General features: G+C 41.3%; 1 protein-coding gene across 2 annotated transcripts in view; it reads left to right on the plus strand.

Moving 5' to 3' along the window:
- ctdspla (CTD (carboxy-terminal domain, RNA polymerase II, polypeptide A) small phosphatase-like a) overlaps positions 1-11,260 on the plus strand; it is a 34,157-nt gene extending 22,897 nt beyond the window's left edge. For both annotated transcript variants that reach the window (XM_080489146.1, XM_080489145.1), the window contains 5 exons: positions 524-625; positions 6,082-6,138; positions 7,542-7,634; positions 7,713-7,898; positions 9,075-11,260. In XM_080489146.1, coding sequence (XP_080345272.1) covers positions 524-625; positions 6,082-6,138; positions 7,542-7,634; positions 7,713-7,898; positions 9,075-9,200 — 564 coding nt within the window. In that variant the 3' untranslated portion in view covers positions 9,201-11,260. The remainder of the gene's footprint in view (positions 1-523; positions 626-6,081; positions 6,139-7,541; positions 7,635-7,712; positions 7,899-9,074) is intronic.
- Positions 11,261-11,912: the final 652 nt, after the last annotated feature.

Genomic DNA, 11,912 nt, shown 5'->3' on the forward strand with positions numbered 1-11,912 from the left:
GAATGAAGCATTACATGGCCATCAGATAGAAATAGCTCGCTCTCTTCTTACTGATGAAGAGTAGTAAAATGTATTCATCCAATTATGTCACTTAATTAAAATGGCTTGTGGCCGCACGGTAAATCAAAGTTATCATATTGCAATCCAAATCCATTCTGTTCATATACGATTTCTCAGTATTTTCAAGATTTCCTGTTGAAATGTTAACCTGAAATGGAAATGATTTGGTGAAGCAGCAGCAACTAGCTCTTATCAGTGTGATGATAATCCTCTCAGCAGTGGAGTCAAACCTTCACATAAGTTAATGACGATCCTCTTGGAGGTCATTTGTGCTGCTCAGTGTTTGTTGAGTGTCGCCCAAAGTGGCCAAAATGATGATGTCCAGCACTCTCGCTGAGCGGCGGTCACACCTTCACGATATGTGTGTCAGAGAGAGAGAGCGCGCGTGTGTGTGTTTGTGTATTTCTTTCCGTTTCAGCTTAACGTATGCAGGGCATTGTAAACCGATTGTGTTTCTTTGCAGCCTCCAGCCAAGTCCCTGCTGCCGGAGGTCAGTATAGCGGACTATGGCAAGAACTGCGTGGTGATCGACTTGGACGAAACGCTCGTGCACAGCTCCTTCAAGGTAAACACAGACACTATTATCTCTGCATTATTTTTTCCCTCTGGTTTACATTCATCACACTTAATTCCATCTTAACGGCCCAAAGACAAAAACAGTGCTGGAGCCCGAAATTTGAGATCTCACAAATGTTTTCCAGCACCACAGAGACAAAAATACAGGACGGCACACACATGAATACACTTGCAACCCCCATCTAACGGACACCTGCAAGTAGACGGACAATAAAGCTGCGTTCCAGTTGTGTCACGCTGTCACTGTGCAGCACTTGGAGGGACAGTAGGATTATCCAGAAATAAAGCCTGAAAATGCCATTCTTTGCTGTAACTCAAATAGCAGGAGGTGACACTGAGCTGCTTTAACGTCACTGACGTGCACGCAAACCACAGGAATCTCGGTCCTTGAGGGTTTTGCAGCTTCTAAATACCAGTTAAAACAAACTGGAAAAAAAGGAGGAGACTTGAGTCTTACTATAACAAGGCATTGGCATGGCAACCAGTACATCTTTGGTGGCTGTGCAACAGGAGATTCGTCTTCAGTTAGTCCATGTTATTAAACAGAAAATGCACAAAGCATTTCCACTATAATGTAGAATCATGTATATGAAGAAGTCTATGCTTTTCATGAGGTAATGCAAATGTTTCAAACAGGTGAAGATGAATTTTAATGTATTTATTAGGTTTTAAAAGGGTTTTAATGGAATATTATAAAGAGAGAGTCCCTTTAAATAACTCCTACACCACCCAGCTTGGCTGTATTTGGTATTATTTTTAGTTTGTATTTCTTACTTTTATTGTTTCCTGTGGAAGTACGCTGGAAATAACTGATGTATTGCATTTATGTGCAATTTCACTTTATGAGACATGTCTCACATCTCTAAAGCTTCATTAATCTCCAATATTTATCATAAAGTGTTCAGTTTTTGTGATGTAATAGTGTACAGTACCTATTTGTGCACTATCCTCCAAACCATAGAGCCTATTGTTGAATGTGGCATCAAAGAGTTAAATAGAAAGACTTACTTCATTGATCTCCTTGGGAAAATGATTCCTCTGCATTGAACCTATCCCCTCGTCATCGTTTCTACACCTGCTCGGGGCACAGCCATTGATTTAGGCAGTTTTTCCAAGAGCGAGACCCATAAATAATATTTCTTTCTCTGATTTGAAATTGCAACCTTAAGATCACAAGATTGCTTCTCTGACTTCCACCGCATCCTCTTTGACTGTGTAATACATCAAACTATGGCTTGATACATTTTTAATAAGAAGATGAAAGTATAGGCTGCGGTTGAGATGGTTTCGATGTAAGCTGAGGAGAGATAGTAGACGTATCGTACAAAGGATGTTTGAGATGGAGCTGCCGGGCAGGAGGAGAGAAGGACGACATAAAGATGGTTGGTGTAACAATAGAGGAGGCAGATGGTCAGCTGGAGAGAGCAGATGAAACATGAAGATGTTTACACTGTCACATTTACATAGTAAACATACATAGAATTTGTTCCACTATAAATGCTGGAAAGGAACCAGCATCTCTCCATCAAAAATACCTCGACCAACACACCTGCCAAACCTCGTGACCCATTTCAGCAGAGCTCCAGCTGATCTCACTACTCCTGTTTGTACTGTATCTGTGGGGGCTTTTGTCCTCGGCAGCTGAGACGTGAATGGCAGGAAGGTGTGATGAAAAACAGCTCGATGTAACATTGAAGTCGCTTTTGTGTTTTGCTTTTATCCAGCGGTGAAGGAGAGCTACTGTACTTGTAATTAGAATGACTGCAGGGGAAAGAAACCTCTACACTTTCTTACGACTAAGAAACTGCTCCCCGTTTGCTGCGGGAAGTTGAAGACACGCACACACACACACACACACACACGCACGCGCTGAGACTGGACTGGACTGCACGTACTCACTACAATCACATGCCAGCAGTGCAAGGCCACACACACATACATGCTCACCCACACACAAAGGGTGTGTCCAGTACAGTGTACTATTGCCTTGAATGACTGCAGGATGAATTCCACAGAAAATCTGGATCTGTTCTTATAGTCTGAGACCCCACCCCCCCCGCTTCTGCCAAAGCAAGTCAGAGACTCACACAGGAGATTTCTTTTTACATTTTTTTTTTATTTATGATGTAAGCCACACACACCGGATACTCACTCCATCAAAATTAATTTAGTTCAGATATCAGTGTTCTGTATGAAATGGATTCAGGCAATGCAATAAATGAAAAAATCAGTTGGGAGAGAAAGACAGAAAGTGACGCATACTCAGCATTTTCAGTTCCGTTCAGAAGCTTTGCAGGATTTCCTGCTGATTTCCTTCTTTCGAGGTCGTTTTGATTCAAAATATTGAAGCTCTCTATCGCTAAAGTGCACACACGCAGACTAGAATTGGACTATTAGTGCAGAAAAACAGCTACAACCAACAGAACCATGCCCAGATGGACATAGACTAAAAAAGAAACGTTGCATAACGCGTCGCACACTCTGTGCTTTATCCTGCATGTTATGGATGAGGAGATAATTCCTGGGCCTTCTCTGGGATTATATCCAGCATGTGTTAGATGGGGAGAGGAACTTCAAAGGATAGGCGATATACAATTTAATATTTAGAGTAAAGTTTCCACGCGTACACTATATCGTCAAAACTATGCGGACACCAGATCTTCACACTTGTATCCAATTTCAAAACGGCTGGCATTAATATGCTGCTATAAAGACCTTTGCTCCTCTGGGATCACTTTCCAACAGTATTTTGGGACTTGGCTGATGGACGTGATCCAGCTCAGCCACGAGAGCGCGGCGAGGGTCAGGCATTAATGTGGCCAATAAGATCTGACTCTCAGTAAGATTCAGTTCATCATCATTACAATACTTTCTCCTGCATGTATGTATTTTTTAAACGTACTTTGAGCTTTTTATTTGTATGTCTTTTCATTGTACCACAAAGCCAGCGGCGAAAACGCCTCACATCACAATAACAGCATCTTAACCGCTGAAGGCTCAGACAGACCTTTTTAAAGCTATTAAAAATAGACACAATTCACAACAACACAAGAACTGAACATTGCGTATTGTACATTGATCTGTTAGAATAAACTCCTCCCACTATTTTGTGCAAACTAATTAACACTCCAGGTATTCCTTATTAATAAAAGCTAATGAGCTAAATCGATATTACGTGATATTGTTTGTCAGGATTCAGTGCGTCCCTTCAGCTTTCACATTAATGTGGCCACAACATTGAGTTTACACTTATTTTTATAGCATAAATCTTGTTATAAGTAAGAGCTACTAAAATAAGTAATTATTTTTAAACAATGAGCTGAGGAAGATTAGAGCCACACTGACAAAGCAGAGGCTTGTTTGTCCAGGAGAAGTTTTCTCCATGAACCCTGTTGAGGTGAACTTCTTAGCATTTGCCTCATTTCGAGTGTTCGTTTCTGTGCTACATTCATCTTCCTCCATTTCCATATTTCTCATTGTCTCCATTCTGGGCCCATTAGAGAGACCCGGTGATGAGCAGCTGTTTCATGCTCAGTCTTGAGATGATGGAGTGATTCAGCAGAGGAACGGTAGTCAGAGGAGCAGGAGAAAGCCTGTTTCTACATTTCTTCCTCCATCTGCTTCACTCTCTCTTTTTATTTCCTTTGCGCATTTGACGGTAGGCTGTGCATTTGTTCTCTTCTCTGGTATCTCTCGCTGTCTTGAGACATTTTTAGACTCTTCAGTCTTTATGTTCTCTGCTGTAAACAACAACCGAGTCTGAATACTGCAAAAACTTACATAAAGTAATTGAACTCCCCCAGCGTATGATATTGGTAATAATAAACTAATATACTGCACATGAACAGTTAGATGGATTATACAGGTGGCATGTGGAAGGTCAAACCATGTGCTTAGTATTCCTACAGCAAACACCCCCTCTGCTGGATGGCACTGAACTGTGCCTTCTGACCAACTGGAGCTTTAAGCCTGGAGGCAAACAGCAACGGGACTTGTGGGACAAACACGGGGGAATGTGGGTGGAGCTTTACATAAGAGCTGCATGCTTAGTATTCTTATAAAATGAAGTAAAACAGGTCTCATACACACTTAAGAGCATCAGCTCTTTAAAGTCATAGTGTGGACGGGTCAGGTCACCATTTAAAAACATCATATATACGCTTATATTATAGGATTGATAGCAATTTAGTGACTATTGTTATACAACTTTGGCTGTCGGGTGTGAGAACTAGTCACGTTTATGCTGCAAGTTGCAATGATTCGCTGTGGCAACTCTTTGTTAAAAGGAAGCAACTTCAGACAAACTTCTGTCCACATAACCAACTATTACCATTTTTTTTTTACTTGAACTGAAATCAACAAATAATGTTGATACATGCACGGCATCATAAAATGCTATATATCCATAAACAGCAACAGGACCTTACTCGGTTGTTATCTGCTCGGCAATAAATCAAATAGACAAGACTCTTTTGCAGATAATCTAACCAGCATTAAGGCTGTATCTGGATTTAATCATAAATGGGGTAAAATAGCACCAGATACCAAAGTTTGCTAATTCGCCTAGCCCCAGTTCTCTGTAACTGATTTTTGTCTGTGGAAATTATTTGTTGGTCAGAAATGTGCAGGATCGTCTTACGAATTAATTCGAAAGAAATGTAGCATTTTACGACAGAGACTCTAATAAAAAAGATTGTTTGTTTTGATAACCTTCAAACCTCAAGACAATTTTCTGTCGGCATTCTTCACGGGACAGCAAAATAAACGAGGACAAAAAAATGAGGACATGTAGTTACATTTGATTGCATTTTCCCCGACATAAACGTATGTATTGCTGCCAACTTAACATGTACAATAATGCTGTTAGATAACGCGCTTTCTGTCTCTGCCTGTATGAACTAAACAAACAGATGATGGCTCTTACTTAAAACGCTTTCTTATGAAAATGAGACATTTTTCCTCTGTCGCCTGTTTCTCTTTCTCCTCCTTCCTGAAATGACACCACTTGCCTCCTACCTAATCCTTTCATCCTCGTCTTAACGCCCTCTGCGTGCCGTCTGCCCACGCCCCTCTGGCTTCTATCTTCCTCTACCTCCTGCACCTCTCCTCTTCCCCTTTTGTGCTTTTAAAAATGACACAAGTCACGCGGAGAAAATGGCAGCGCTCCTCCTGTCCTCGTCTGTCATCCCGCTCGGCTCCTGGGTTTCTCCCCGGAGTCTCGCGACTCGTTTTTGTTTAACACCGAGAAACGGAGCGCCGGAGCACAGGGAACCACATTATACTTAAGCCTTCATCGTTTGCCTGGGGCACCTTGCAGGAGTATTTTAACCCCCCACCCCCACCCCCACCCCCCAAGTAAAATTGAGGCATAAGACTAGACTGTTTCCCTGTCAGGTTGTGTAGTTTTGAGCAACTTCTGATTCCTCTCCCCGTTTCTTCCTGCAGCCCATCAGCAATGCAGACTTCATCGTTCCAGTGGAGATTGATGGCACTGTACATCAGGTAAAACCGCACTGTCGTGGAAGCCGTCCAGAAGTTCTCAGGCGAAATAATCCGTATTAATTCATAGGAGATCAAATGGATTTCTTGGCTCAATGCTCCTTTCTTCAGACGCTTCTGCTCCCCAATATGCTGCGGCTACGTCAGGAAAGCTAAACAGTTTCACCCTTTGTGTCCTTGCTTGCTGTAACAACAGACGAGCCGTGTCGTGACTGTGTCACAAAGCTCCCACTGCTTGTCAAAGGTACCGTATCACACGCCGCAATAGTGGTGTCGCCAACTCCTTTTGTAAGAAAAGTATAGTTTGGCTGTCCCCGTGGCTAAAAGGTTGACCAACTAACTGGCCATACAGTATAATCATAATAAAGACCACAGGAGAGAGAAAAAAAACCCTCAATGTGTTTAGAGGTACAAATTCAGATATAGCAGCTTCATATGCATTTAGATGGTACTGTGAGCAGAGAGGGATGAACATCTTCTGTTTTAACTGCAGCAGATAAGGGCTGTTGTGTTTCAGCTGCCTGCAAGTCATTTTTGAAGGGGAAAAAAACCCACAGAAGCACTCCGTGTGTTTCTTCCCCATCTCAGTCCTCAACAACGCCGGGAAAAAAATCACTAGATTTGTAGCGAGTTGCTCGGAAAGAGATTCTCTAAAGGTGTCAGAACAGTTGTTAAATAAAGTGACAGAGTCCCTACTTTTTGGCAACACAGAGTAGAAATTGGTGCGTTTCCCAGAGACAGAAATACGAAGTCTGAATGAAAGTACTTTCACACCTGCAACACGATTAGAGACGCTGTTGCTTTGGTGTTTGATGCTGACGTTGGAAGTTTTTCTTTCTGTGTCCCGTTCCAAGCAGAAGACGCCTGAACGTACCTGTAGCCATGTTCAAGTAATCCAGGATAGGCTTTCTGCGTCCGCTCTGGCCTATGCTTGATTACTTGCACTTGGAGGCAGCGACTAACCCGCCGAGGTCTGACGAAGAGGACGAAGATGAGCAAACCAAGGCAAATGTGGTCGGGAGAAGTTTTGCGAAAAGTTTTTGAAATGTTGCAAACCACTGTTTCTTCAATATGTCCATTTTGTTAATGGTTATATCATTTTCATTTAAGAAGTGTCACATATTATCGTACACACAAGGAGTCATGTAGTTTTTGTTTGAACTCAAACTGAAAGAATGACAGGCAGAGTTTAATACAGATGAAAATAAAAATGGATGTCTATACATTTTGTTTAGAAACATGAATGAATCGAACATATTTTAAAGATTAATAAAGCGATAATTGCAAGTGACAGCCGCTTGGAACGAGTTTAAAATTCTCCTCATATCACATGCAAAACCAATTCTTTGGTCCCTGAAGCAAAATATTTCTTGTGCCAAACGTGTGTTGCTGTGTGTGTGTTTCAGGTGTACGTCCTCAAGAGGCCTCATGTGGACGAGTTCCTCCAGAAGATGGGGGAGTTGTACGAGTGCGTCCTCTTCACAGCAAGTTTAGCCAAGGTTGGTTCACAGCTGGCGTTCCCCCGTATTTCTACACTACGTTCACTGTTCTGACCCCGTGGTGTTCGCTCCGTTTAGTATGCTGACCCTGTGGCGGACCTGCTGGACCAGTGGGGGGTGTTCCGTGCCCGGCTCTTCAGGGAATCCTGTGTTTTCCACAGAGGAAACTACGTCAAAGACCTCAGCCGGCTGGGCCGAGAGCTCAGTAAAGTCATCATCATAGACAACTCACCTGCCTCCTACATCTTCCACCCTGAGAACGCCGTGAGTAACTTTCACCTTCGACTCTTTGAGCACACCGTGGTGATACTTTGAAGCATTGTTTGATGATGTCCTGAAAGTCCACGAGGGGCCAAATCTCGGCTTTAAACACTAAAACAATATAAACTATACAGCCTCGCTGGTTACGAAAGAGTCCTGACGTTTTTAATCGCTTCACGGAGCAAATTTCAGGTCACAACACAATTGGAATATTTAACAAAGTAAAGGAAACTGCTTCCTTGTGACTATAATTTCTTCATAAAACCAAGCATAACGGCACATAATAGAATAACAGAAGTGATCGTGACCATGTGTGTCCTGTCTATTTAGAGTGTTTGCCTAGAAGCTAGAGTAGAGAGCTTGTTTTCAGACGTTTGCAGGGTAAATCCAGCTACTGACGGGGGGGGCCGCTGAACAAGACCCCAGCTCCTAGTATTTCTAATTAAGGTAAACTAAGGTGGATTATATGCATGGAAATCATTTCCCCAAGGACATCAATATAATTCTTTTTATTATCACATCTTTATTGTCCAGAGATCTTGATAAAGTTGTGGCTTTTTATCTTGCCACATTGAAATTTAAACCGTAAAAGAAATTGCACAATCCTTAAGCTCACTATAATTATATGCACGTCGTCTTTGCTTGTCGATTTGTCAAAAACTGCGCCATTATTGAGGCGCTTCTGTCCGTCCCGCCTAATGCGGTTGCGAAGCACAATTTCTTTACTTTCTGGGAGTCATGGTTTAGTTAACGATCAGAAAGATGTGCTGCCTTCAGTGTGTTTCAACCGATCGACTCTGCCTTCCAAAACAGGGTCAAAATGCACATTTGAAACTAAAATATGTTACTTATGATGCTAATGATGATTTGGTAGTTTTTATCTGTGAATCATTGTTAGCATATTTAATCTCAAGGGTTGTTTTTTTTTTTTTTTTCTAGCTGGAGGGAGCACTCATAGTTTTATGAGGGTTCTCCCCTTCGGGAAGAGTTGCTCAGTGAAGCTGCTGACACTCTTTGCGCCTTTGATGCTTTTCCCCCCATTAATTATTTACTCAACACTCCCATCAGCTTTTCACCTATAACATAATACTGACAGCTAAATGAGATCTCTCTCTCTCTCTATATATATATATATATGCTCCGTCCTTTAACTCCAATGTGTTCCTCTTTGCTTTGCAGGTCCCAGTGCAGTCCTGGTTTGATGACATGACGGACACAGAGCTGCTGGACCTGATCCCTCTGTTTGAGGGTCTTAGTAAGGAGGAGGACGTTTACAGTCTGTTACAGAGCCTGAGGAACAGGTAGCAGACGGCGGCTCCAGCTGGTCCCTCCCGCCTCGGCATCGCCGAGCAGAGGCCGCCCCTCGCTGCCACCGCAAGCGGCCTCGCTCCCGTCCCACGGTCGGCTCCGCGAGTCCCGGCGCCGCTCCAAGTCGGAGGCTTTCGGACAAATGATCATGATCGAACCTAGAGAAAGCAAGCGTACGGATTCTCACCATCTCTGGATTCTCGGACTCTTTGTACAGGACTCTGACTGAGTAAAGATTATATTACTGTATGTACATACGTAAATGTTTCTAAGAGCAAGACATACCTAAAGTAATTTTTCTATCAGAGAAAGGAGGTTTTACTATTCTATCAAGTAATATTTTAGTTACCAAAAACAATCAAACACGCAGAACAATTTTTTCTTTTTTTTTTTTTTTTCCTAGAATGGGTGACTTTTTGTTTTTCTGTTTTTGTGTTGAGCAGTGCTATGCAGGACTGTTGTTTCACGTCTGACTTTTTGTTCAATCAACTGTGATTTATCTTCTCTAACAGAATGAAGTGCCTTCATTACTGTGCTGATTTTGTTGTGTCGGGTTATGGAGTGCAGACCTTTATGCTGCATATTTACTCAAATCTCCAAAAGTGTAATTAATTAAATCTTAAAATTGAAGTTGGAAATGAGTCTTTGATAACCGTCATGTAATCTGAGAAAACTGCAGTGATGACTTTATAAATCTTAGCCTGTTAGGTGGTTTTTGATTTTTAAGTTTAGTAGCATTGGATTGTTAAATTTACCAAAGATTTGTACAATTCAATGTGATTGTGACAAAAAACAACAACAACAAACAAACATCATTTGATCCTTGACAGTGACCGTGAATCAATCCTTGAAGACATTGAATCCCCTATTTATTACTGAAAAAGATTAAATGTGTTTGATGACATCACTGTCCACTAATAAATGTTAAACTTTTGAGGAAAATATAAAGATTAGTCTAGATTATCTGAAATTCTATTTATCGGGGGTGGGGTGTTGGATGCATTGTAAAGAATGCTGTTGAAATCGTACTGTACAACAATATTAAAGTTGCAAGTTTGCACACTGTCGCTGTGTACCACAATGTAATGACTGTCTTGAATCTCAAATCCACTTGGATCAACGGTATTGTGGAAGAAATAGCAGGGCTGATTCACACAATCGGTGCTATTTGTTGTAGTATTTATTATAATAGCTTCAACACTATATTGTCTGGCCTCTTTAGTAGTGCAGTGACTGATGGCGTTATCTTAACATATGAAATATTATGCAAGAAATTCAAGCAACTATTTAAACATACACCAAATACCTTCAGTGAATCTGACAGTATTTGGTTTCCCTTTATCAATAATGATAATGCATTTTACTTGTATGGCACTTTACATGAATTCATCTCAAAGTGCTAAAAATGACAATATAACCTCAAGGCAACAATACAATACACTTAAAAACAGCAATAAAGATCAATAAGAGCCGCGAAATAAGACAGTTTTCATTGTGAATAATTTTTTTATCATTCATAATCACAATAATATAATAAAAACAGCATCTTGTGGACACTGTTAGACGTTTCATTTATAATACCAGAATGTGCAGAAGTGGATCTGCCGTTATTATCTGAAACCAATATTCTAACCATTTTCCCAGCATCAGTCGGGAACACAAATCAGCAGGTGTCCAATGAACGGCTACATTTTGCTGTGAGCAGCTAAAGAGTCAAGAGAGAAAGAAAGAAAAGAACAAGAAGGTGAAGGTTAATGCGGCATCTTGTTCTTCTGCTTGAAGTGCCATAAAACGGCTGCATGCAATTTCATTTGATGAGCAAAAAGGATTCTAAAGTTTACGTCAGTGTTGTGTTAAAAGTCACCAAGTGTGGGAAAAGACATTTATTAAAAGACATTTTCCATATTGACGATATTAGGAGGGCCGCACGGTGGAGCAGCGGTCGGCGCTCTCGCCTCACAGCAAGAACGTCCAGATTCTATCAGATACCAAAGCTGAAGTTTCTGTGAGCGTCTTACTTTTGATGGAATAATAAACTGTCTACATGCTTGTAGTTTATTCCGGCTGCTTCTTCTCGTTTTCAATCATCCATTAATCGTTTTCTCTCAAAAAAAAACAGGAGTTATGTCAAGATCTGCATGACTGCTTTGGATTGTCTCCCCTTTGCAGAAGCGCCGTGGATCACCTGCACATCAATATAATAGGATTGTTGACCCGAGCAGTCCAAAAATATCTTGTTTGCACCACCAACCATTTGACTTGTAAAGAGCTTCAGTTGAGCAGCTCGTGAGTGAATCAGGCTGAATCCCACAGTGCTGACGGCTCAGCCAGTGTTTCCCAACAATATCAAAAACAATGCTCAAACACAAGCTACTTTCCAAGGAACAAATTATTTTTTTTAGGTAAATAGTAATTGCACTCAACTACAATTTTTCCAACACAGATCAACAAATTGTGGCGTTTTAAGACTAAATTACCAAGATCATAATGTCTATGGTTTATTTCAGCATTTGAATGATGAAGTTTGAAGTTAAAAACAGCTGTATGACTTGTGAAAGGACACATGTCATCACGGGTGCCTGCAGCCCTAAAAGGCCTACCGGTGCATTAATTATATGGACATAAACTGGTTAATGTGCAACCAGGTGGAGCTCCAGTGATATCTTGATGTGAACTTTTAGCTTGTGCTTACGTAGCAGCCACTTTAAG

This window comes from Lipophrys pholis, assembly GCF_963383615.2.
Source record: "Lipophrys pholis genome assembly, chromosome: 20".
Lineage (NCBI taxonomy): Eukaryota > Metazoa > Chordata > Actinopteri > Blenniiformes > Blenniidae > Lipophrys > Lipophrys pholis.